Source organism: Nomascus leucogenys, chromosome 12, assembly GCF_006542625.1.
Source record: "Nomascus leucogenys isolate Asia chromosome 12, Asia_NLE_v1, whole genome shotgun sequence".
NCBI classification, from domain to species: Eukaryota; Metazoa; Chordata; class Mammalia; order Primates; family Hylobatidae; genus Nomascus; species Nomascus leucogenys.
In genome coordinates, this window is record NC_044392.1 from 49,734,313 (window position 1) to 49,760,225 (window position 25,913).

The following is a 25,913-nucleotide window of genomic DNA, read 5'->3' on the forward strand; positions in this document are numbered from 1 at the left end:
CTCCCCTCCCCTATCACCTGTCTCTCCAAGGAGATTTTGTCACACTCCAGGTCCTGCCGAGCAGACCTCTCCTGCATGAGCTCTGTCCTCAGCTGATCCACCTAGTGGGGATGGGTGAGAGGACCAGACTTGGGGAGGGCTAAGGATGAACCAGCAAGCTGAACAAAGTGAGGCTGAGTCATGGGAGGATGGTCTCTGAACCCTGAATCCAAAAATTCCCAGGCAACTAAAAAATCACAGCCTATTCAAATGGGAGGGGCCAGAGAAAGCAAACAGGGCCTCCTTCGTCCCACCAGGAACTAGTATCCCTTGTAAACCAAAGAAGCCCCAATTCAGGTCAGAGAATAGCCCAGGCCACCAGGATCCCTTCCTCCATGCAAATCATTGGCTTCTTTCCACCCAAGGAAACTGGCCAACTTTTCCCAAAGCAGACAAAACCCTGAAGTAGACCCAGCCACGCACAGATTCGGAAGCCAGATGATGAAAGGTGGGAGGGTAGAGTTGTTTCTGAGAGAACCAAGAGGTGATGCAGTCAGGGGTAAACAGAGATGAGAGGTGGGGGGGCGGTTACCTGGTCCCGGCCACGATTCACCCGATCTGTTAGCAGCTCCACGGTGTTCTTCTCCTCATCTAACTCTGTTTCCAGCCGTGAGACTTTTTCCTATGACAGAAGAACAAGTAATTCTGTCCCAAATGCTGGACACCAGAATGCCAAACTCAGACCAGGAGCCTCTCAAACTCCAGCATTAACAGACTTTTCTCTCTTGCGCATCCCAGTAACCTTTTGGTACTTGCCCGGGCCCAGAGCCACTATGGAGCCAGCGCCCTCTACTGACCAGATGTGGCATCACAGGCAGGTGGGGGCCATGCTCTGGTCACGGCCCTTTGACAGAAAGGCAAACCCCAGATTCTACTCTTCACTGGAAAACCTTATTTCTCTAATGGGAAAACAGAGAGAAACCCAAGTACCTGGGCCAAGGCTGAGATGAAGACTCAGAAACTGAGGTACTGGAGGCAGTACCATGTAGAGGCTAAGAGTATGTACATGGGACCAGACTGTCCAGTCTGAAAATCAGATTTACCACTTCTGGCAGTAGACCATGGACAAGTTCATCTCTCTGTGCCTCAGTTTCCTTCATCTGTAAAATGGAGAAAACAAGACTACCTACCCCACAGAGTTATTCTGAGGATTAAGTCTTAAGTGCCTATCACACAGCACAATATGTTTGCTGCTGCTATTATTATTATCAAATATAGCAAACTGAAGAATACTGTTCACTCTAAAGGGGAAACCCACTGCTCAGCTCCAGCCAACTGTTGCCATGCAGACTCAGGACAAGACACTCAGTATTACCATATCTGCCAAATACAAAATAAACTAGAGATCCAAATTTTTAGGTGACATCTATAAATTTCTAAACATTGGCAATTGATTCAAAGTTGTTTAAAATACTGCAGCCAAACAAAACACATCAACTGTGGGCTGTCAGTTTTGACCGCTAGTACAGAAAGAGGCTTGGAAGTCCCACCCCTTTTCTTTTTTTTTTTTTTTTTTTTGAGACGGAGTCTCACACTGTTGCCGGGGCTGGAGTGCAGTGGCGCAATCTCTGCTCACTGCAAGCTCCGCCTCCCGGGTTCACGCCATTCTCCTGCCTCTGCCTCCTGAGTAGCTGGGACCACAGGCACCCGCCACCATGCCCGGCTAATTTTTTTTTGTATTTTTAGTAGAGACGGGGTTTCACTGTGTTAGCCAGGATGGTCTCGATCTCCTGACCTCGTGATCCGCCCGCCTTGGCCTCCCAAAGTGCTGGGATTACAGGCGTGAGCCACTGCGCCCGGCCGATCCCACCCCTTTTTCCACAGGTCACACCTCAGTGCCCTCACCTCGAGGCCCTTCAGCTGCCGGGCCCTGTCGTCCTGGGAGCGCTTCTTGTTCTCTGCCTCTTGCTCCAGCCCCTGCAGTCGCTGGGCTAGTAGCTCTTTGTCCAGCCGGGCTGTGTCCCGCTCAGCCTGGGATGCCTGCAGGGCCTGCCGCAGCCTCTGGACCTGGGCAGGGGGTAAAAATGCCACAGCTCAGTGTAGTAAGAAGGTGAAGGTTGAGGGGCAGGGGCAGTCCAGCCCAGTGGGCAGAAACATTTCATCACTGTCACTCTTTAGAATTACCAGTGGCATGATGACAATAAAAAGCAAGTTGACTTTTCATCCATTTTCTTTTTTTTCATTTTTTAGATGGAGTCTTGCTCTGTCGCCCAGGCTGGAGTACAGTGGCGCGATCTCAGCTTACTGCAATCTCCACCTCCCAGGTTCAAGCAATTCTCCTGCCTCGGCCTCCTGAGTAGCTGGGACTACAGGCATGTGCCACCACGCTTGGCTAATTTTTTGTATTTTTAGTAGAGACGGGGTTTCACCGTGTTAGCCAGGATGGTCTCGATCTCCTGACCTCGTGAGCCACCTGCCACAGCCTCCCAAAGTGCTGGGATTACAGGCATGAGCCACTGCACCTGCCCTCATTCATTTCCTTTATTGTGTTTGTTTTTGTTTTTTTTTTTTTTTTGGGATGGAGTCTTGCTCTGTCGCCCAGGCTGGAGTGCAGTGGCACGATCTCGGCTCACTGCAACCTCCACCTCCCAGGTTCAAGCGATTCCCCTGCCTCAGCCTCCTGAGTAGCTGGGACTACAGGCATGCAACACCACGCCCAGCTAATTTTTGTATTTTTAGTAAAGACAAGGTTTCACCATGTTGGCCAGGCTGGTCTTGAACACCTGACCTCATGATCTGCCTGCCTCAGCCTCCCAAAGTGCTGTGATTACAGGCGTGAGCCACCGTCCCCAGCTTCTTTATTGTTTTTAAAGTCTCTACACAACTTGGAATCATCTGAGGAGTTTTTTTAAATACTGATCCTGGATCCCATCCCCAGAGATGATGACTGAAGTGGTATGGGATACAGCCTGGGTGTGGGGATTTTTAAAAATCTCATCAGGTGGCTCTAAGCCACAGAATTTGAAAATCACTGCTCTACAGACAATATATTCCTCCACCCTGCAAGTCATTAGACCTAAACCTGGGCCCCAGGGACCCTTGGCCACAGGTTCAGTTAAGAGGCAAGGACCGGGCCAGGCGCAATGGCTCGTGCCTGTTATCCCAGCACTTTGGGAGGCCGAGGAGGGCGGATCACAAGGTCTGGAGATCAAGACCATCCTGGCTAACACTGTGAAACCCCGTCTCTACTAAAAATACAAAAAATTAGCCGGGAGTGGTGGCGGGCACCTATAGTCCCAGCTACTTGTGAGGCTGAGGCAGGAGAATGGCGTGAACCCGGGAGGCAGAGCTTGCAGTGAGCTGAGATCGCGCCACTGCACTCCACAGCCTGGGTGACAGAGTGAAACTCCGTCTCAGGAAAAAAAAAAAAAAAAAGAGGCAAGGACCTTCAAACCCAAGGATATTAGGCTTCTACCTCATCCTGAAGCCGGCTCAGTCCTCCAGAGGTCTTCTCAGCCTCACTGGCCCAATCCTTGGCCTGGCGCTGGGCATCTGCCACCTCCCGCCGGGCCTTTTCCTTATAATCCTCCAGCTGGGCCTGGAGCTGCTGCAGGGCTTGCTTAGAGTCCTCCCCAATCTTCTCCAACTGAAACACAGAGAAAAGGGCCTTCAGCACTGTACATAAATGTCCCTCTCCAGGCCCAGACTCCCAAGACTCTCCCCCAAGGGTCTCCTTCCTGACAAGGCAGCCCTCTCTTGCTCTTTCCTGGGCCTAGGTTCCTAGTATAGCTAATAGTTATATACAGATGTCTGGGTTCAAATCCTGGCTCTACCACTTACTAGTGACCATGTGCAAGTTACTTATCTCTCTGGGTCTCAGTTCCCCATCTGTAAAATGGGATAAGAATAGTAACTATATCACAAGGTGTTGTGAGAATTACATTAGTTAATTATGTGAAGTTCTGTACTTACAACAGTGCCTGATACAAAGTAAGCCTTAAATGACCATTTCAGCAAACCCAAGGTGCCAATGATTATAAGGTGTACCACTAAGAAAAATATGCCAATTAAACTACAACACACCATAAGTTATAAGACACAACTCTATTTCAGAAATGATAAAATGTGCACTTTAGAATTGATGTAATATATTAGGTGTTTGCTCTTGTTTTACAAAAAGATTGGGAGGAGAACCTTAGCAGCAAAAGCAATTTATTTCCTTTTCTTTTTTCTTTCTTTTCTCCTTCCCCTCACCCAAATTTAAAATTCTACCAATAAAGATTCTTTTTTTTTTTTTTGATAGGCTCTTGCTGTAGTGCAGTGGGGCAGTCACAGCTCACTGCAGCCTCAACCTCCTGGACTCAAGCAATCCTACATCAGCCTTCCGAGTAGCTGGGAATACAGATGTCTGGGTTCAAATCCTGGCTCTGCCACTAATTAGCAACCATAGGCAAGTTACTTATCTTCTCTGGGTCTCAATTCCCCATCTATGAAGAAAAACTAAGGCACAAGCCACCGCAGCAGGCTAATTATTTTTTTTTTAAGTGGAGACAGAGTCTTATTATGTTGCCCAAGCTGGCCATTGAAGATTCTTGTATTTAGGTTTTGTAGACTCCTAAGGGAGAATCCCAGGAGATGCTCTCCAAGAATGAAGACCATAAAGGAATAGGATGTGAGGGAAAAGAGCAAAAACATGGAGGGGAGGTAGGAAGGATGCCCCTTCCAGAAGATTTGGTCTTGGTCTTCCTAACAATGTACTTGAGGAAAGCAAACATCACACATTCTTTTTTTTTTTTTTTTTCTTAAGACAGAGTCTTGCTCTGTCACCCAGGCTGGAGTGCAGTGGCATGATCTCGGCTCACTGCAACCTCCAACTTCCGGGCTCAAGTGACTCTCTTGCATCACCCTCCTGAGTAGCTGGGACTACAGGCACAAGCCACCACACCCGGCTAATTTTTTGTATTTTTAGTAGAGACAGAGTTTTGCTATGTTGGCCAGGCTGGTCTCAAACTCCTGACCTCAGGTATCTGCCTACCTCAGCCTCTCAAAGTGCTGGAATTACAGGAGTGAGTCACTGCACCTGGCCATAAACATCACACATTCTGACTAACTCCTCTCCCCCAAGCCCCTGTCCTCTCAGGCCAGCTTCTGGATGAGCTGGGCTCTTCCTAAAGGCCCAGAATACCCCATGCCCCACCTCCTTGTTCAGTTGGTCCACAGTCCTGTCCAGCAAACGCTTCTGCTCCTCCAGCTCAGCCTTGCCTCGCCGGAGCACCTCCCGCTGCTTCCCTTCCTCCTCCAGGGCCCGGTTCAGTGTCTGCTGCTCCTGCCCCAGGCGGGCCAGCCCCCGCTGAGCCTCCTCTAGGCGTGCCTCCAGTGCCCGCTTGGCTGCTGCCAGACTCCCCTCCTCTTCCTGGGATGCATTCAGGGCCTCCTCCAGCTGCTGTTTCTCTGCCTGGGAGGTAGAGAAGCAGGGTTGGACTGAGAAAAGGCAAAACTTGGGTTCAAGCTATTTGGAGGTGGGTAGCTGGGCCGGAGAAAAGAGGTATTTATGAAAATGGTGCGCAACGAAAACAGGCTCCTAGCAAAGAAATCAGGGCACATAGAGCAAGCAAAGGATGAGAGGTAAGAAACAAAAATACCAGTGCAAAGACTGAACATTGGCACCAAAGTATACGCCAGGAAATAAACCCAAGGTTAACAGAGCAGGTTTGGAGAGGCAACACAGATGCACACTAAGGGCAAAGTGAAACTGATGGCTAACTACTTAGCATAGGAGTATTTCACCAGGGGTGAGCAGAGAGGGCTGGGAGGGCAGAAGCACTGACCTCCAGCCGCTGCAGCTTGTCCCGTAGTCGTGCCTCCACCGCTTCCCCACCATCCACCAGACCTCGAGCCTCCTTCAGCTGCTGCTCCAAACCCAGGATGCGCCGGCGGAATTCGTCATTTTCCTCCTGGGTCTCCCGAAGCGATGTCTCCACTGCGGCCCGCCGCTGTCCCAGCACTGTTGCCTCTGCCTCGGCCACCATCTTAGCCTAAGGATGGTTCAGGGGGTGGCGGCTCAGACCCCAGGGCTTGGGGCCATTGACCACACCCAGGAAAGCCGTCCCAAAGACAGCCCATAAGAATGAGGCTTAAAGAGAGCAGCTGCCACCAGCCAGACACTTCCCTGAGAATCCCACCCCTACAGAGATACAGGTGTCCTCCCCCTGCCAAATCCTGGCTTCTTTGAACCACATGCCTAGGACCCAGGGGCTGGTCAGTACATACCCATGACAGGTAACTTTCCACACCCTCTGGCTCCTCAGCCCTCCAGACACCCTCAGCCTCCACCTCCTAAGCCCTGTGCCCACTCCCCTTGCCTTGGAAGCCTCTTCACAGTCCTGTCGCAGTTGCTGGAGGGTCTTTTGTAGCTGGAGGTTCTGTTCTTCCAGCTCCCGACCTCGATCAGCCTCGACCCTCAGGACCGCCAGCTGCTTCTCCAACTCCCGGTCCCGGTGTCGCCCAGCCACCTCCTGGCTCTGCCGTTCTGCCTGCAGTTCCTTAAGCTCCTCCTGTGTCTGGAGCAGCTCCTGGAAGGAAAGGGGAATGGTGATGGGGCACCTAGAGCCAGACTAAGATACCTGAATGTGGAGAAGCTGAAATTCTCATACACTGCCAGGGGGAATGAAAACTGATGTGGCCACTTTGGAAAGTAGCTCGGCAGTTTCTCAAAAAGTTAAACACAGATTTACCATTTATATCACCAGCAATTCCACTCTTAGGTAACCCAAGAGAACCGAAAATATGTGTTCACAAAAAAACTTATACGCAAATGTTCATAGTAGCATTATTCATTATAGCCCAAATGGATAAACAACCCAGATGTCCATGAATTGATGACTGGACTAAACATGGATACCCACAGAGTGGAATGTTATTCAGCCATAAAAAGGAATGAAGCACTCATACTTGCTACCACATGGACAAACCTTGAAAACACTATGCTAGGTGAAAGAAGCCAGACCCTTAAGGCCATATATTATAGGATTCAGTTACATGAAATATCCAGAATAGGTAAATCCAGAGACAAAAAGTAGATTAGTGGTTGCCATTGGGTGGGGGAAATTATTGCTAATTGGTTTGGCGCCTTTTAGGGGGGGAATGAAAATGTTCTGTAATTAAATAGCGATGATGGTTGTACAACTTTGTTAATATAATAAAAACCACTGGGGGCCAGGCACCAGTGGCTCACACCTGTGGTTTGGGAGGCTGAGGCAGGTGGATCACCTGAGGTCAGGAGTTCGAAACCAGCCTGGACAACATGGTGAAACCCTGTCTCTACTAAAAATACAAAAATTAGCCGGGCGTGGTGGTGTGTGCCTGTAATCCCAGCTGCTTGGGAAGCTGAGGCAGGAGAATGGCTTGAACCCAGAAGGTGGAGGTTGCAGTGAGCCAAGATTGCGCCACCGTACTCCAGCCTGGGTAGCAGAGTAAGACTCCATCTCAAAAAGAAAAAAAAAAACCATTGGATTGTACACAAAGATGACTTTTATAGCGTGTAAAATATAACTCCATAAAAAAAAAATACCATGAAGGGACAGAACATGAAGGTATGGCTAGTAAGACTGGTTGTTTAAAAAAATATAGTGTGAGGCTGGACGTGGTGGCTCACGCCTGTAATCCCAGCACTTTGGGAGGCCAAGGAGGGCGGATCACGAGGTCAGGAGATCGAGACCAACCTGGTTAACACGGTGAAACCCCATCTCTGCTAAAAATACAAAAAAAATTAGCCGGGCGTGGTAGCAGGCGCCTATAGTCCCAGAAACTCGGGAGGCTGAGGCAGGAAAATGGCGTGAACCCGGGAGACGGGGCTTGCAGTGAGCCGAGATCACGCCACTGCACTCCACCCTGGGTGACAGAGTGAGACTCCGTCTCACAAAAAAAAAAAAAAAAATATATATATATATATATATATATAGTGTGGCCATGGGACCTCCAACTGCATGCAAGAGCAACCTGGAGAGACTTTGACAGAACAGGTCAGCACAATCCCTGCAGCTGCCACTCGTCTTTCGTGTGTGTGTGTGTGTGTGTGTGTGTGTGTGTGTGTGTGTGTATAAAACCAAAATATATGACACAATAAATACTGACACAGCTCTGATTTCTTTTAAAAAGAAAATTAAAATAGGAGTTCTGGTTCTAATTATTAGCTATTAGCTACTTCTGAAATTCAGAAAGTACCATAATTAGGCTAAAGGGTTATATAATATACAGTGAATCTTCAATGTAATACCATATACTCTGCTATTTTTCTTTTTCTAATTAGTTTTGTTACATTAGTAACCAGGCCATGCCAACACAAGTATTCCAGTCCATGTGATGATATTTCTCAATGTAAATTAATAAACTGAAATTCTAATGGTAAACATTTTTTCATAACTGTAGTTAGAGACCCCTCTGAAAGACAAAGCAGCTTTTGCCATGCTGACCAAATTAGATTTCTGAGACTGCAAAAATCACCCTGGAGTTTCACAAATCCACCTAAATGCTGCTACCCATGACGTCTCTTGGGAGGCAGCCAGCAGCCTCTGGCTATACCCCAACCTGGGTTCTGAGAGCACTTTCCATTCGAAACCTCTATGCTCAATGAGGAGACTGGTGCTGCTGTATTGGAAAGAGATCAAGCTGAGCAGGCAGCATAAGGCCTGGAAACCAAGCACACAGGAGATAGCCCCACTAGCAAGGAGGCCCTCATGAAGAGGTAAGGCAGGTGTTCATCACCCCTACCTGCCATTCTGCCCCCCAATTCCCAAATACCTTCTTGAGCACCTCAACCTGGCGAGTATCTCCAGCACTAGCTCGGGCCTGCTCTAATTCCCTCTGCAAGACCTCTATCTTCTCTCCAAGCTCCTCTTCCATCTCCTCCTTCTCCATTCGCAGCTGCAGGAGTCTGTGCCGGGCAAGGTGAAATAAAGGGGAAAGGAACAGAGTAAGGCCACATGCCTGGGGGAGGTTAGCATGACAATAAAAGCCACCTCTCTGGAGGCCAACACACTGGGCAACCACTCTCAAGAGGAGGGAAGGTGAACATGGAAAAGAGCAGTTTGAGAAATGGGAGAGTAAGAGCATACCATAGATAGAAAGGAAGTGGGCCAGGCATGGTGGCGCATGCCTGTAATCCCAGCACTTTGGGAGGCCAAGGCAGATGGATCACTTGAGCCCAGGAGTTCAAGACCAGCCTGGGCAACATAATGAAACCCCGTCTCTACAAAAAATACAAAAATTAGCCAGGTGTGGTGGTGCATGCCTATAGTCCCACCTATTCGGGAGGCTGAGGTGGGAGGATGGCTTGAGCCCAGGAGGTGGAGGTTGCAGTGAGCCCAGACTGTGCCACTGCACTCCAGCCTGGGCAACAGAGCAAGACCCTATCTCAAAAAAAAAGAAGAAAGGGACTGGGTGCAGTGGCTCACGCCTGTAATCCCAGCGTTTTGGGAGGCCGAGGTGGGCGGATCACGAAGTCAGGAGTTCAAGACCAGCCTGGCCAATATGGTGAAACCCCGTCTCTACTAAAAATACAAAAAACCCACGCCTACTGGCAGGCGCCTATAATCCCAGCTACTTGGGAGGCTGAGGCAGGAGAATCGCTTGAACCCAGGAGGCGGAGGCTGCAGTGAGCCAAGACTGCACCACTGCAATCCAGCCTGGGCAACAGAGTGTGACTCCATCTCAAAAAAAAAAAAAAAGAAAGAGAAAGGGGGCCAGGCGCAGCGGCTCACACCTGTAATCCCAGCACTTTGGGAGGCAAGGTGGACAGATCACCTGAGGTCAGGAGTTTGAGACTGGCCTGGCCAACATGGTGAAACCCCATCTCTACTAAAAATACAAAAATTAGCTGGGCATAGTGGCATGCACCTGTAATCCCAGCTACTTGGGAGGCTGAGGCAGGAGAATCGCTTGAACCCAGGAGGCAGAGGTTGCAATGAGCCAAGATTGTGCCATGACACTCCAGCCTGGGAAACAAGAGCGAAACTCTGTCCAAAAAAAATAAGTTAATTAAAATTAAAATTAAAAAAGAGAAAGGAAGTGGCATATGAATCATGGGTATTTCTGAGAGGGCCAATGTCCTTACTCCTGCTTGGTGGCTCTAAGATCCTCCTTGTTCTTCTGGAACATACTCTGCCAATGCCCTGTCTCCTCTGAAGTCTCCTCCAGCTCCCTCTGCAGCCCTCGCACAAGGGCTGACATCTTCTGCCTCTCAGCCTCCAGCACTGCATGGTCCTACAGAAAGGGAGAGTTGGACACCAGAAGGCTCAGAGGGAAGAGGTCACTTCAAATCAAAGTGTGAGTGTGTACAAGGAAAGGCTTAGACCCAGAGGGCATCATGTCAGCTGCACCCCCTGACACTCTTGTGGTACCTGGTACAATGCTAGCAGAGGTTCTCTCCTCAAGTCACAGTCCACCCATCTATCATCTACAGGAAACCTCCCCAGTTATTTCCCCTTGGGACTTTTTATTTTTAGGGGGACAGAGTCTCGCTGTGTTGCCCAGGCTGAAGTGTAATGGCATGATCTCGGCTCACTGCAACCTCCGCTTCCTTGGTTCAAGCGATTCTCCTGCCTTAGCCTCCCAAGTAGCTAGGACTACAAGTACACATCATACACCTAGCTAAGTTTTTGTATTTTTGGCAGATAGGGTTTTTCCATGTTGCCCAGGCTGGTCTCTAACTTCCTGAGCTCAAGCAGTCCACCCGCCTCGGCCTCCCAAAGTGCTGGGATTACAGGCATGAGCTACCGCATCCAGTCCCCCTTGGGACTTTTGTCACACAACCTCATGGTACTTCTGGCCTGTACTCCCTCCCTCTGCCCTTATAGTTTTTCTGGCCAAGTTTTTCAGCAGATCTCACATGTGTCCTTTAGCGGGAGAGGGGGAGTTCCCAGTTGCAACCATGGAAAGTCCAAAAGTCCAAGATCCCAAGGCAGCCTTGTTCCCCAGCAGTGCCCTCCTCTCTCAGACCCTGCTCTTGTCACATGCCTGGGTTGCGTCTTGCATGCTCCTGCGGAGCTGCTCTGTGTCTCGCTGGTATTGCTGCCGGACATGCTCCACCTCCTGGTCACGGGAGGCTACCTCCTCTTTCAGGGCCCCCTTCAGGGCTGTCAACTCCCGCTCCCGCAGCCTCAGCTGCTCCTCTACCCGCTGTTTCCCCTCCAAGACCTCTTCCAGAAGTTCCCGGGTCTCTAACAGGTCCTGGAGAAAGTAAAGAAAGAAGTACAGGGGTGACCATATTAGAATCCATCTATTTATCAATTCACTGAGTCAAAAAATATTTATTGTGTTAGGCACAATACCAGGTGCTCTAGTACCAGTACTAGAGCCCAGAATGATAGGTTTCCTTTATCCTAACTCTAGTCCCAACACACCACTGAATCTACCTGAAAGCATACTGAGTACCTGTAATCAGCCACCCACTCCTGATACTTTGGGGAAACCATGGATGAGCAGACTTGAGGATGCTCCAACTGAGAAAAAGCAGAGGCTGGGGCATATGACCCCAGACCCTACCTTCAGTAACACCTCCTTAGCAGGCTCAGGACCCTGGACCTGTTTCAGCTTGTTCTGCAGCTCCATCACCTGGGTCTCCAGCCCATGTCGTAAACCTTCACCCTGGTCCAAGAGGCGCTTCATGTTCTGGAGCCTAATAATAGATAACATTATTGCACACTATGTGTCAGGCAGTTTTCTAAACACATCATATATTTTAATTCGTATTTATTAATGCATTTGAACTTCCTTCCTTTAAATCTTGATGAGGCCTCCCCTGATTTTTGCAACCTGCCCCCCTACAACCTGGCCCTCCTGATCTGCCTTACCCTGTTGTATTTACTGCCTTCTCGTGTGTTATAAATTTACTTGCATAATATGTTTGTTTACTGTCTGTTCCCTCTCAGTAGAAACTGAGCTTCTGGAGAGTGAGCCCTTCATCTATAGGGTTCATTGATGTGTCTTGGGAACCTAGATTAATGCCTGTCACAGCATTCTTGATGAAACATCTGCTGAATGGAAGACTGAATCCTTACAATGATCCTGTGAGGTAGATACTATTATTAAGTCTATTTTATAGTTTAAGAATCTGAGACAGAGGCAAACCCAGGTAGCTTAACTCCAAATCATGCACTACCACCATTATTGATAAAGAAGGTAGAGAGAAAGGCCCTATCCTGTCCTTAAACCAACACTGCCTCTTTCAGCTTCTGGAGATTTCCTTCTGTCTCCTTCAACCCTAGGGGCAAAGAGGGAGTGGCCTCTAAACCTGGCCTAGTCCCCCAAGCAGCCCGAGGTGCGCCACCAGCTGCACTCACTCCTTGTTGCTCTGCTGGGCCTCCCCCTTCCTCCTCTCCAGCAGCTCCTGCAGTCGGCTGCACTCTACTGTTTTCTCCTCCAGCTGCTGCTCCAGCCCAACTCGGGATGGCTCTAGCTTCTGCCGCTTCTGAAAAAGGGAATGAGAGTACAGCAGGTGGAGGGTAGGGAAAGCCTCTCAGAAAGACTCAGAATAATGCAAATGTCTTTAACTCATTGGACACTTGCTGTATGATAGACACTGCACTTAGGACCTTATGTGTGTATTATCCACATCTAATCCTCATAACTAGCCTTGGTACTTGTGATGATGTAAAATATGTCCACAAATTATCTGACATTTCTTTCAAAAGATAAAGCCTAATTCTGTTTGCCTTGAGCATGGGCTTAACTTAGGGGCTTCCTTCTAACAAACAGAAAAAGGAGGACATGATGAGTAAATTCTGATGTTAGGTCATAAAAAGGCATTGCAGCTTTTTTCTTGGATCCCTCACTCTGGGAAAAAATAGCTGTTATATTCTGAGGATACTCAAAAGCAGCCCTGTGAGGAAGGCCAAACAGCCAGGAACTGAGGTCTACAACCAACAGCCATTTGATTAAGCCAGGTTTTTATTTTTATTTATTTATTTATTTATTTTGGTGTTTTGTTTTGAGATGGAGTTTCACTTTTGTTGCCCAGGCTGGAGTGCAATGGCGAGGTCTCGGTCCACTGCAACCTCCACCTCCCGGGTTCAAGCGATTCTCGTGCCTCAGCCTCCTAAGTAGCTGGGATTACAGGCATGTACCACCTTACCTGGCTAATTTTTGTATTATTAGTAGAGACAGGGTTTCTCCATGTTGGTCAGGCTGGTCTCAAACTCCCGACCTCAGGTAATCTGTCCACCTCGGCCTCCCAAAGCGCTGGGATTACAGGCATGGGCCACAGCGCCCGGCCTGGTTTTGTTTTTTTTTGTTTTTGTTTTTTTGTTTTTTTGAGATGGAGTCTCACTCTGTTGCCCAAGCTGGAGTGCAGTGGCGCAATCTCAGCTCACTGCAACCTCTGCCTCCCGGGTTCAAGCAAGTCTCCCTGCCTCAGCCTCCCAAGTAGCAGGGATTACAGATGCCTACCACCACGCCCAACTAATTTTTGTATTTTCAGTAGAGACAGCGTTTCACCATGTTGGCCAGGCTGGTCTCAAACTCCTGACTTCAGGTGATCCACCCACCTCTGCCTCCCAAAGGGCTGGGATTATGGGTGTGAGCCACTGCACCCAGCCAATTAAGCTGGTTTTATCTGTCTTATTCATTAAGCTGGTTTTGTTTGTTTCATTCACTTATTTATATTTTTTTGAGACAGGGTCTTCCTCTGGCACCCAGGCTGGAGTGCAGCAGTGCAATCACAGCTCACTGCAGTCTTAACCTCCTGGGCTCAAGAAATCCTCCCACTTCAGTCTCCCAAGTAGCTGGAACTACAGGCACATGCCATCACATCTGGCTAATATTTTTTATTTTTTGTAGAGGTGGGTTCTATGTTGCCCAGGCTGGTCTCAAACTCCTGGGCTCAAGTGGTCCTCCCACCTTGCCCTCCCAAAGTGCTGGGATTATAGGCGTGAGCCACTATGCCTGGCCCTGAGTAGGCCGTTTTAGAAGCAGATCCTCCAATTTACTTCTTTTGGCCACAGCCAGAAGCTGGACTGGAACCTTATAACAGACTCAGAGCCACAATTACCCTGTTAAGCTAATTCCAGGTTCTGCATCCTCAGACTCTGGGAAATGCTTTTTTTTTTTTTTTTTTTGAGAAAGAGTTTCACTCTTGTTGCCCAGGCTGGAGTGCAATGGCGGGATCTCGGCTCACCACAACCTCCACCTCCCGGGTTCAAGCAATTCTCCTGCCTCAGCCTCTCAAGTAACTGGGATTACAGGCATGTGCCACCACGCCAGCTAATTTTGTATTTTTAGTAGAGATAGGGTTTCTCCATGTTTGTCAGGCTGGTCTCAAACTCCCAACCTCAGGTGATCTGCCTGCCTTAGCCTCCCAAAGGATTACAGGTGTGAGCCACTGCGCCCGGCCGGGAAATGTTTGTTTTAAGCTATTGAGTTTTGGGTAATTTGTTACACAGCAATAGTTAATTAATATAGTACTATCATAATCCCCACTTTACAATTTAAGTTCTTTAAATGTCTTAGAACATTTAAAGAATTTGCCCAAGGTCAGTTACACAGCCAACAAGTAACGGAACCAGGATTTGAACCCAGTTAGTTTGGCTCCACAGCCAACCACTTAATCATTACACTACAGTGATTTCCAAAAGACAAGGGAAGTTACAATCCAACATTTATTGAGCACCAACTACACACAAACCAATATGGTGAAAGGCAGAAGACATATTTTTAAAAAGGGTACACTGGCTTCAGAATAAGACTGACCCGGATTTTTTCATTCCTCTCTGCAACTTACTACCATAGGCAATTTACTTAGCCTCTCTGATCTTCAGTTTTCTCATCAGAAAAGGGTCCAGAATAGGTATTCACAGGATAACTATAATGATTACAGTATCCAGGACAGTACATACTACCAAAATTATACTCAATAAATGATAGCTACTACTATTGTCATCATGATGATGATGATTAAAAAAAATTGAGGCACAGAGAATGTTAAGTAATTTTCTTAAGTTTTATACAGCTAGTAAGGAGCAAAGCCAGGATGGGAACTCCCAAAGGGAGTGGAATGGAAGGTAGGTAGATTCCTAATGTGCTCTACCTCCCTAACCACCAGAGAACCCCAGAAGTCCTTTCTGGAATTAGTACACACTCTTGTCTCTTGTCTCATAAGACACAAACATGCTTGTTCCATTGCTTGGAAGGGTCAGCTCAGCCCATCTCCAGGCCAAGGCTTTTTCCCTGTTTTCCTTCATGCCTCCGGCACCTCTAACCTTTCCTTACCTTCACCTCTTCATCCAGCTTTCGCTGTAGCTCCTCCACTTTTCGGGTAAGCTCGCCCTGCCCTGCCACGGCCTTAGTAGAACCAGAAGAAACCATCTGCCAGAGATATGGGGGGTGTGGGGGAAGAGAGTGAGTCCAAGTCTGGATCCCCTGAGGTCCTCAAAGCTCTAACCTTGACCCTTGCTCCCATCCAGAGAAGGCCACTCACCACTAGAGGCTGCATCTTCTCCAGCACCAAACTAACCTTCCTCCTCACAGAGGTTTCACTTTCTGAGCTTCTACAGGATAAAAGGATAGAAGCAAGGGTTAGGGGAGGAAAGAGGTAGCAGAGATCAGGAAAGGGTAAAATCAGGGAAGATGGGGAACAAAGCTAGAAGAAAAAGAAGGAGAGGTATGTCTCTGTTGTTGGGGGGGCCCCCACTCACCCCTCCCTCAGGATGCCATAGATGGTGGCCTTCATATGGTCCACACTGCCTGGTGGGGCTGCCTCCTGCTGGTCTCGAAGGAGGTCTGGAGTTGATTTGAACTGTTAAAAAAAAAAAAAAAAAAGAAAAAGAAAGAAAGAAATAGGAAGATTAGGCCAGAAGCATGTGTGGGGTTCGGATGGAGGAGAAGTGGCAGTCTCAGGTCAAGTCCCTTCAAGCATGATGAACAATCCTGAAGTGCGGCAAGGAAAACACGCTGCAGAGGCCTGAGCAACAGGCCAGGGAGAGGCCAACACAGGATGCGCCTCTGCACTATTGCTGTAAACCAGATTTTCCTCAACAAACATCTCAACCAGCTGCAAACTGTGCCACAAGTGATTTGTCACTAATGGTAGTTAACATGCTAGAGTTTATAAATAATTTACTCTTAAAATGGACTTAAGTTTCTCTCAAAGTAAAGTCACTCCCTCACTTACTTACATTCCTGAGTAGGAGAGAAAGGTGTGGAATTTTGGCAAGAGCACCAAGGAAACTGCTCTTATCCTCCAAGCCCGCCTTACATATTCTGCAGACCTAGCAAATGCTGGTGACTGAGGCATAGTTAATGGTTGTGGCAATGACAACTAGGTCCAAACTTGTGAATAGTGATTTTACAGCTTGCTCCATTTTCTTTAGAATTTTACCCATGGAAATATCCTGTGCATGTGAATATCACCTATTTTGTGGACAGATACAGTGGAGAACAAAAGGCAGAGAGTTTCTGCCTAGGCTATTTGAATTAGCAAGGAGGCTAATGGCTGGTGGGTAAAAGCTGATGAGAAGGGAGAAGGGGCTGACATTTGGAAGTCAAGGAGGGGCTGGGTCTGACCTGCAGCATGGTGGGGTCCTGTGCACTCCCCCGCGGCTCCTCAAAACTCTGAAGGACCCAGTCCTGAGTCTGACGGGAACGGCTAAAGCCACTGAGAGGGCTAGGGCTCTGGCTCTGGGCTGGCTGCTTCGAACTGCCCACATGGTTGTCATATTTTGTGCTAGAGGTCCATTGGTTGGTGGACTGGCGCTCCCGTTCCTCAAGGGTGTCCCGTGGGAGGCGGCTGTCCAGGCTCTTGCTCCGTTTGCGCTGTTCAGGGGGTAGCATCCGTGTTCGGCGGCCAGTCCGGCCCCGGGCCTGGCCTCCAAGTTGACTGTCAAACTTGTTGATGAGTGAGTCCACTGAAGATAGGGGAGCAGTGTCAATGGTGCTACCCGGGGAAGCCACTTTCGGGGCTAGCTCCAGCATGCTGGTGCTTCTGTTACTAGGATCCATTGGGCCAGGGCCTGCCAGTGAGGCCTGGGACTGGGAACGGAGTAGCTTTCCATTCCAGTAGACCCCAGGCTCCTCATCAGATGTGCTGCTCTGCGAGGGGGCAGGAAATCCCTTGACCTGAGAGTAGGGGTTCTCAGGGAGTTCCAAATCTGAGCTCAGAGCTCCTGAGGTCCCTTGGTCATTGGCCCCCTTGATTTGGACCCCAAAGGAGTCACCACCTTTCTCCCCACTGTTGAGCACCACAAAGGGCTGCCCAGCGATTCCCTGCACACGCACAGCAACCCCGTAGGTACTGGCTCTTGCATCCTTAGCTGGGCGTCGTCCACCGCGACGTAGAGTGCCCATCTCTGCACCACTCACTGGCTCTGTGATGAAGCGAATCTGGACTCCATGGTCTACGGGGCCCCGGGGCTCAGCCATGTTGGGTGCCTGCTCCATAAATAGGAGTCCTAGAAGATGAAGAAATGAGTTTAGGCTGAGAGACTTAACTAGAAACTATGAAACTTCTACCTGGGGGCTGACTTCCCTGTCAGTTCCTTTTTTTTTTTTTGAGGCGGAGTCTCGCTCTGTCGCCCAGGCTGGAGTGCAGTGGCGCAGTCTCAGCTCACTGCAAGCTCCGCCTCCCAGGTTCAGGCCATTCTCCTGCCTCAGCGTCCCAAGTAGCTGGGACTACAGGTGCCCACCACTACGTCCGGCTAATTTTTCTGTATTTTTAGTAGAGACGGGGTTTCACCGTGTTAGCCAGGATGGTCTCAATCTCCTGACCTCGTGATCCGCCCGCCTCAGCCTCCCAAAGTGCTGGGATTACAGGCGTGAGCCACCGCGCCCGGCTTGTCAGTTCCTACTAGATAAACCACTGATTCTCAGACTAACAGAAGGCCCCTGGAGAGCCTTTTAACATACAAGTTGCTAGACCTAACCTCCAGAGCTTCTGATTCAGTAGGTCTGGGTTAGGACTTGAGAATTTGCATTTCTAACCAGGTTCCCCAGGTGATACTGATGCTGCTGGTGCAGCTACCATACTTTGAGACTCACTAACCTAAAAGAATCCACTTCCTCTGATACAATCCCTGGGGAGCTAGGCTTTGTTAAAAGTTTAAAGATTTTGCTTGATGGCCAGGAGCAGTGGCTCACGCCTGTAATCCCACCACTTTGGAAGGCCAAGGCGGGCGGACTGCTTGAGCTCAGGAGTTCAAGACCAGTCCGGGCAACATGGTGAAACCCCATCTCTACAAAAAATACAAAAATAAGCTGGGTCTGATGGTGCACACCTGTAATCCCAGCTACTCGGAAGGCTGAGGTGGGAGGATTACCTGAGCTTGGGAGAGCCTGCAGTGAGCAGTGATTATGCCACTGTTCTCCAGCCTGGGCGACAGAGTGAGACTGTCTCAAAAAAAAAAAAAAAAAAAAAGGTTTTACTTAATCTTCATACATACATATAATACCACCATGTGGCCAGGTGCAGTGGCTCATGCCTATAATCCCAGCACTTTGGGAGGCTGAGGCAGGTGGATCACCTGAGGTCAGGAGTTCAAGACCAGCCTGACCAACACGGTGAAACCTTGTCTCTACTAATACTACAAAAACTTAGCTGGGCGTGGTGGCACATGCCTGTAATCCCAGCTACTCGGGAGGCTGAAGCAGAAGAATTGCTTGAACCCGGGAGGTGGAGGTTGCAGTGAGCCGAGATTGCACCATTGCACTCCAGCTTGGGTGGCAAAAGCAAAACTCTATCTCCAAAAATAAAAAAAAAAAAACCACTGTGTGCCTTCTTCCCTGCCTCCCCCCAAGGAAAGGCAGAACCCACACCCTGCTGAACAGATACCTCCATCTCACTGGAGAAAAGGGGGCCTTCTCTCCCAGAGCTCATTTAAAATATAGAAGACCTCAAAGTATATCATCTCACTTCTGGAAAGAAACTTAAAAACACTGATAGCAGTGATGCCTTTGAGGTGGAGGAACTGAGGACTAGGAACAGGGATGGGAGAGTTTCTATTCTCTGGAAGAGCAGAAAGGAGTGGACATTCTACTGTATATCTCTTTGTCCCTTTTGAATTTGGAACCACGTAGATGTATTATCTATTCAAGAAAATGTTGCTTTGTTTTTTTTTGAGACAAGAGTTTTGCTCTTGTTGCCCAGGCTGAAGTGCAATGGCGTGATCTTGGCTCACTGCAACCTCTGCCTCCCGGGTTCAAGCAATTCTCTTGCCTCAGCCTCCTGAGTAGCTGGGATTACAGGCACCTGCCACCATGCCTGGCTAATTTTTGTATTTTTAGTAGAAATGGGGTTTCACCATATTGGCCAGGTTGGTCTCGAACTCCTGACCTCAGGTGATCCGCCCGCCTCAGCCTCCCAAAGTGCTGGGATTACAGGCATGAGCCACTGCACCCAGCCAAAAAAATTTTTTTTTTTTTTTTTTTTTTTTGAGACAGAGTCTTGCTCTGTCGCCCAGGCTGGAATGCAGTGGCGCAATCTTGGCTCACTACAAGCTCCGCCTCCCGGGTTCACGCCATTCTCCTGCCTCAGCCTCCAGAGTAGCTGGGACTACAGGCGCCCGCCACTGCGCCCAGCTAATTTTTTGTATTTTTAGTAGAGACGGGGTTTCACCGTGGTCTCGATCTCCTGACCTCGTGATCCGCCCGCTTCAGCCTCCCAAAGTGCTGGGATTACAGGCGTGAGCCACCACGCCCGGCCCCAAAAATATTTAATTTTTTTTTTTTTTTTTTTTTGAGACGGAGTCTTGCTCTGTCCCCCAGGCTGGAGTGCAGTGGCGCGATCTCGGCTCACTGCAAGCTCCGCCTCCCAGGTTCAGGCCATTCTCCTGCCTTAGCCTCCCGAGTAGCTGGGACTACAGGCACCCGCCAACATGCCCGGCTAATTTTTTGTATTTTTAGTAGAGACGGGGTTTCACCGTGTTAGCTAGGATGATCTCGATCTCCTGACCTCGTGATCCGCCCGCCTTGGCCTCCCAAAGTGCTGGGATTACAGGCTTGAGCCACTGCGCCCGGCCCCCAAAAATATTTAAATGTGGTTTAAAAACTGTGCCACTCGGCCGGGCATGGTGGCTCACGCCTGTAATCCCAGCACTTTCGGAGACCAAGGTGTGTGGATCACCTGAGTTCAGGAGTTTGAGACCAGCCTGACCAACATGGTGAAACCCTCTCTCTACTAAAAATACAAAATCAGCCGGGCGTGGTGGCGGGGGCCTGTAATCCTAGCTGCTCGGGAGGCTGAGGCAGAAGAATCGCTTGAACCCGGGAGACGAAGGTTACAGTGACCCAAGATGACACCGTTGCACTCCAGCCTCGGCAACAAGAGTGAAACTCTATCTCAAAAAAAAAAAAAAAAAAAAAAAAAGTGCCACTTTGAGGGGCCCCACGTCAGGTAAACGTGTCTCAGCTGAGAGCCAGAGCCAACACCATCCATAGGCCAGCTTCCCAGGTCCACATTGCTAAAGCTCACAGTCAGCAAATGGAATGTATTCCAGGTATGCTCTGGCTCCAGGAACCTGGGGGAGAGACTATCTTCTAAGCAAATAAAAAAATTCAGCTTCCCCACCCCTTCTGCTAGTCTCCACTAGAGCCTAGCACCAAACTGGAGGATGAGCCTCTAACGTGCCAGACAGAAACACAAACATACCCAACTCAACCTCCCCATGGAGTTCTGGGCCAAGGAAACTTGGCAAGGCCCATTTCAGGGACTGTAATGTGCTAGCAAGCCAGGGTGAGATGAGAAGGGAGGGGAAGGGATGGGAGAGGCAGAGCTACAAGTGACAAAGGGCTTGGTGGGGAAGGTCTCCTATCTGAAGAAGAGCATTCTTAGAATTCCCAGCAATTCTCAAGAGAAAGGAACAGGGAGAGAAGAGCCCTTTATTAGGAATCGTTCTTCATCTTTTTGGCCCTGGGACTCCATGAGAAAATGATGAAAGCAATACACCCTCCCCAAGGAGACAGCACATACAAACTTTTATCACCCCATCTTAAAAGGCTTGTGAAGGCAGACAGGTAAAGTAGTTCTCCAAACCACTCATCCAGTAGAAAATGCACTGGGCTAGAGTCAGGAGCTGCTTTGGAATCCTGTCTCTGCTCTTCACCTGATGTATGCAACCTGAGGCAAATCACAACTTTTCTGGTGTAGTGGCTTACGCCTGTAATCCCAGCATTTTGGGAGGCCAAGGTGGGTGGATCACTTGAACTCGGGAGTTTGAGACCAGCCTGAGCAACATGGCAAAACCCCATCTCTACAAAAAATACAAAAAAACTAGCTGAGTATGGTGGTACACACCTGTAGTCCCAGCGACTTAGGAGGCTGAGGCAGGAGGATCACCTGAGCCCAGGAGGTTGAAGCTGCAGTGAGCTGCAATCCCACCACTGCACTCCAGCGTGGGCGACAGAGTAAGACTCTATCTCAAAAACAACAACAACGACAACAAAAAACCCACAATTTTTCTGTGCCTCAGTTTCCTCATCTGTAAAATGGGTATAATGATAATACCCCACAAGGTTATTATCTGTGAGAATGAGATAATAAATAATTATATGGGCATATACAACGATAAAAAATTACCAAGTTATACCCTTAAGATCTTTGTACTTTATTTAGGCCAGGCACAGTGGCTCATGCCTGTAATCCCAACACTTTGGGAGGCTGAGGCAGGCAGATCACCTGAAGTCTGAAGTTCAACAACAGCCTGGCCAACATGGTGAAATTTCATGTCTACTAAAAATACAAAAATTAGCCGGACGTGGTGGTGCATGCCTGGAATCCCAGCTACTGGGGAGGCCAAGGCAGGAGAATTGCTTAAACCTGAGAGGCAGAGGCTGCAGTGAGCCGAGATCTGCCAGCCTGGGTGACAGAGCAGGACTCCATCTCAAAAAAAAAAAAAAAAAAAACTTTGTACTTTATTGAACTTGGGTTCTAATTTAATAAAAAGGAGAGAAAAACAAGATATTAAACATGAAAACATTTAGCATCTGACTATCACAAAGCTGACAACAAATATCATCCTTCACACATGCTACTTCGTCCAACAGGCACTTTTGGCTTCACCTGGTTCATAGAAAGATGTCACTTCTTCAGAGAAGCCTTCCCTGACCACCACTCCCACAAACAAGGTCAGTTCTCACAAATCAGCCTCCCACAAACCAGGTCAGATCCATGTTATACGCTCTATAGTTGTCCTTCAGCAGGTTTACTCCAGTTTATATTTATACATTTATTGGAGTAATTATTTCCTGTCTGTCTCCCCTACTAGATAATAAGCTCCTGGAGGGCAAAGACCATGGCTATCAGCTACACTGTGCCCTCAGGTGTTTGGGCACGTGGTAGATGTCAACAAATACTTGTTAAAGGCTGTATCCTGAACTAAAGCCCACTTGCACAGCAGCGGGGAGATTTGCCCAGGACAAATCTACTTTGCCTCAGTAACAGGACCTCTTAGCAACAGGACCTCCTCCTGGTCCAGACTTGCTGCCCTATGTAGTCATGATCTTAGAACCAGATGTGCCTAGATTGCCAGCTCTCAGAAGCCACATGATTTATTCATGATGCAGTCTACCCTGTCAGTACATCTACTGATCTTCCAGATCCAGGTCAAGGAGTTCCCAGCCTAGGCCCAGCAGAGGGCACAGCCCCTTGAGCAACAGCACTAAATTGTTCAGAGGCAGTGATGAACACTCCCCCAAGTCCCAGGTTAGGTTAACTCCCTAACCTCAATCACCTTCAGTCCAAGGACATGTGGATCAGGGGCCAGGAGGGCTGAAGGGATCTTTGGGACAGGTCAGAAAGCAGGGCTCTAAATGATTCAACATGGAAAACCCGAAACCTACCCGCCTTTGGTTACAGAGGACAGTGGGGCGGGACCAAGGCAGCAGGGCAGCTCTGAGGCCTTGCGTAAGCCCCAGAGACAGGCAGGTAAACAGTGATCAAGGGCCAGGCAACATGGAGTCCAGGGCCTGCCCCCTCACCAATGCCTGACCCTGCTTTTCTCTCCCCTATCACATGTCCAGGGCTCTCCTCACCAACTGTACTCCGGGAACAGACCAGACCACAAGTTAATTCAGGTGCATCTGTCTGCTTCTACCTTTCCTGCCTGCAAGGAGTGGGAGAACACGCTACACCTGTACCAGACAGCCACTTCTCCCTAAGTTACTCATTAGCCTGCCCTGCCCCAATTCCATCACCTCTGGCCCTGCCATATGCATCTGGTTTCCAATTAGGAGTGACAGGGTCTCTGGACTTCTGGCAGGAAGTGGGGGTGGGGTGGTTTCGGGTGTGTGGAGGAAGGACTGATTCACACAGGGCCAGGCAATATGCTAGATGCTAAATAATTGGCAGATTTAGAAAATGGGAGAACTTGAGATATAGAGAACCCCCTCAGAGGAAACAAGGAAAGCAAATGGTCGAAACAGAAAAGGACAGCTCAGTGACCTTGATGATTCGGCACTCTTTTTCTCATAGTTAGAGATAAGAAGGTTCCCCGTGGACCCAAAAAGAATCCCCTAAGTAGACTCCTGCCTAGGTCCACTGAAAAAGCAGAAACCTGAGAGCCAGGCTACAGCTGCTTGGCCAGTAGGGAAAAAAAAACACAATGAGGAACTGGGCCCCTGCAAACTGGCTGGACTGGTTTGAGAGGCAAGGGGAAGGGGAGGGCCAGGGAAACTACACTGGCAGCTTGTAAAGCAGACCAGAGAAATTCCACACCACGGAGGAGGCAGAGGGGCAAGACTACAGGCAGGGGCTCTCCAGCCTTGATGGCAAAGCCAAAGCTCTGAAGGAGAGGACAGAGGGCAGGGAGGGAACAGGCAGGAGGAGCAGATGAACAGGAACCTGGTGACAGGCCAGTATGTGACAGGGAGACTTTGTCTCCCTCCACCCCTCCCTTTAAGGTTCCCAAGGTTGCATTCCTGATCCCACACTTGCTTTGGCCACCTCCCTGGTCCTCAGTCTGCCCCTCCCTGACACAAAGAGAAGAGCCCTACACCCCCCTCACCTCCCACAAGGGGAATGGCATGCAGGCCAGCCTGGGAAACACAGGAAGGGTTCTAGGAAGCCAGAATCCTCTTAGAGTCGGGCAAATCTTTGGATTAGCAGTCCCCCAGAGCCAGCCCCCAGACTCCCAGACATCCAGGATGAAAGAAGAGATGCATAGGCATGTGTAGGCAGCCCATCTACAAACATAGTGGTTGCTAATTATTTCCCAGTTACAACAACCTTCCTCAGGCAGGGCTTCAAAGGGGCCAAGCTAAGGTTGACTCTAGTTCCCTTACCTGCCTAAGGCAAAGAAATTTGCCTCCAGTCTTGTCTGGGCCCCAAGGTGCACCTTTCATCTGTCCTGGGGATTTGGAGTTGTAATTTCCCTAGTCTCGTGGTCTCCTGATGAGTCCTGCCTATTTCCTGACCCAATAGTGCCTGCTGCCATTCTGACAGCCACTGCAGTTCAGGAGTCAGGGATGCCTGGGGGGCGTTCAGGGAGTAATGGGGATTCCTCCAGACATCAAGGAAATTGGTTGGGCTCCCAAACCTCATCCAATGGTCCCCATCTAGAACCACAGAAAAAACATATGTGTACTTGGAGAAAGGGTTTGACATCCGCCCCCAGAAAGGGGCCTCCTGAGAAATAAGTATTAATATTTATCAGTATTTTGCAGGACCAGGAAGGGCTCTTTGCTTCCTCATATCCCTCTCTTGGGGAGTACTCTCTCTCTCTCTCAAGAGGAAGAAGGAACGATTCTCCCTGGCACGAAAGCAAAGGACAGAAAGTGAAAGCCTAATGGTTGTACACCTGGCGAAGAGATGAGGGTGCCCTCTCATCTGCCCCTCAGTGTCTGATTCGCAACTGCCTTCCGCCGGAGGTGAAGGGCTGGGGAAAAGATCCCACACCTCAGAGTCATCTCAAAGCCAGCAGGGTGCTGACAACGGCCAGCTGAGACCGCAGGACGCGGGAAAGAACCTCAGGCAAGCAGCACCTGCAGATGCCCTCCCCTGGCGAGTCTGCACCTCAGGCGGCAGCAGTTCCCGACTCAGCTGGAACTAACTCCTTTCCCCGCGCCACCGCTGTCTCCAAGAGAAATTCTGCCCCTAGGGCTGGCGTCTGACCTCCAGAGACATCTGGCGCTGAAACGCTTTCATGCCCTGGGAACAGCCTTCGCCCCAGGTGTCCCTCGCCTGGCACCTTCCTAGCCACCTGCATCTGGCACCTCAGGGTAGGGGTCGGCTCTTAATCAGTACCCCACCCCGCCCCAATCTCCCCTCCTCCCGTCTCCCACTCGGCACCTGTGCCCTGGAGAGGGGCATCTCACACCGCGTCGATGCCCGCCCCTCAAAGGTACCCCTGAGGGCTCGCTTTCCTGTCGGGTGCCCTGGCCCCCACCGGGTCCACTCACCCTAGCCGGGCTCGGCGCTCCCAGGCTTGCGTTCGGGCTCAGGCTCGGGCTCGGGCTCGGGCTAGGGCAGCGCAGCACGCGCAGCTCCGCCCCTCCCCTTCGTCCTCGGCGCTCCCTCCTTTCTCCCCCTCCCACCAACCTGTTACTCCGCTGCAGAGCACCACCCCCGCGGGCCGTCAGTGCCCGCCCCGCCTTTCCCAGCTCCGGTTGGTCCGCTTCCCGTAGGGGGCGGGGCCTCCGCTGCGGGGACCGGGACCCGGGGTCTCCAGTTGCGAGGGAAGGGCCGGGTCACGTGGACCCGCGGGCTGCGGAGCGTTGGGGCGGGGCGGCGAGGGGCGCGGAGGCCATTTTGGGGGCGTCGCGGATGGCCGCGAGTGACCGCCGGCCAAGACCCCGGGAGCCGTCGGCCAGAGCATCTTCTGGGCTCTGCTAGAAAACAGCCTCCTGCCTCCGGTTTACTCCAGGGGAATCGCTGGCCAGGGCCCTTTCTGTCCTTCACCTACCTCTGCAGGAACCAGAATGCTCTTTCGTCACTTTCTGCAGAAAGTATCTCCGTGGTC

General features: G+C 49.8%; 1 protein-coding gene and 1 non-coding gene across 2 annotated transcripts in view; one reads left to right on the top strand and one right to left on the bottom strand.

Moving 5' to 3' along the window:
- The window catches only part of CGN (cingulin), a 28,507-nt gene extending 3,002 nt beyond the window's left edge, over window positions 1-25,505 (bottom strand). Inside the window, exons 1-17 of the mRNA XM_030824536.1 lie at window positions 25,354-25,505; window positions 16,534-17,417; window positions 15,666-15,766; window positions 15,449-15,518; window positions 15,241-15,336; window positions 12,318-12,445; window positions 11,521-11,653; window positions 10,993-11,205; window positions 10,091-10,239; window positions 8,779-8,911; window positions 6,342-6,551; window positions 5,808-6,014; window positions 5,177-5,434; window positions 3,455-3,625; window positions 1,885-2,046; window positions 572-661; window positions 18-101 (exon numbers count right to left, since the gene is read on the bottom strand). Of these exons, the coding sequence (XP_030680396.1) occupies window positions 18-101; window positions 572-661; window positions 1,885-2,046; window positions 3,455-3,625; window positions 5,177-5,434; window positions 5,808-6,014; window positions 6,342-6,551; window positions 8,779-8,911; window positions 10,091-10,239; window positions 10,993-11,205; window positions 11,521-11,653; window positions 12,318-12,445; window positions 15,241-15,336; window positions 15,449-15,518; window positions 15,666-15,766; window positions 16,534-17,406 (3,078 nt within the window). The 5' untranslated portion in view covers window positions 17,407-17,417; window positions 25,354-25,505. The remainder of the gene's footprint in view (window positions 1-17; window positions 102-571; window positions 662-1,884; window positions 2,047-3,454; window positions 3,626-5,176; window positions 5,435-5,807; window positions 6,015-6,341; window positions 6,552-8,778; window positions 8,912-10,090; window positions 10,240-10,992; window positions 11,206-11,520; window positions 11,654-12,317; window positions 12,446-15,240; window positions 15,337-15,448; window positions 15,519-15,665; window positions 15,767-16,533; window positions 17,418-25,353) is intronic.
- LOC115837781 lies at window positions 7,936-8,043 on the top strand. The gene has a single exon (XR_004032833.1). It is a non-coding gene; the product is annotated as a small nucleolar RNA SNORA44 (small nucleolar RNA).
- Window positions 25,506-25,913: the final 408 nt, after the last annotated feature.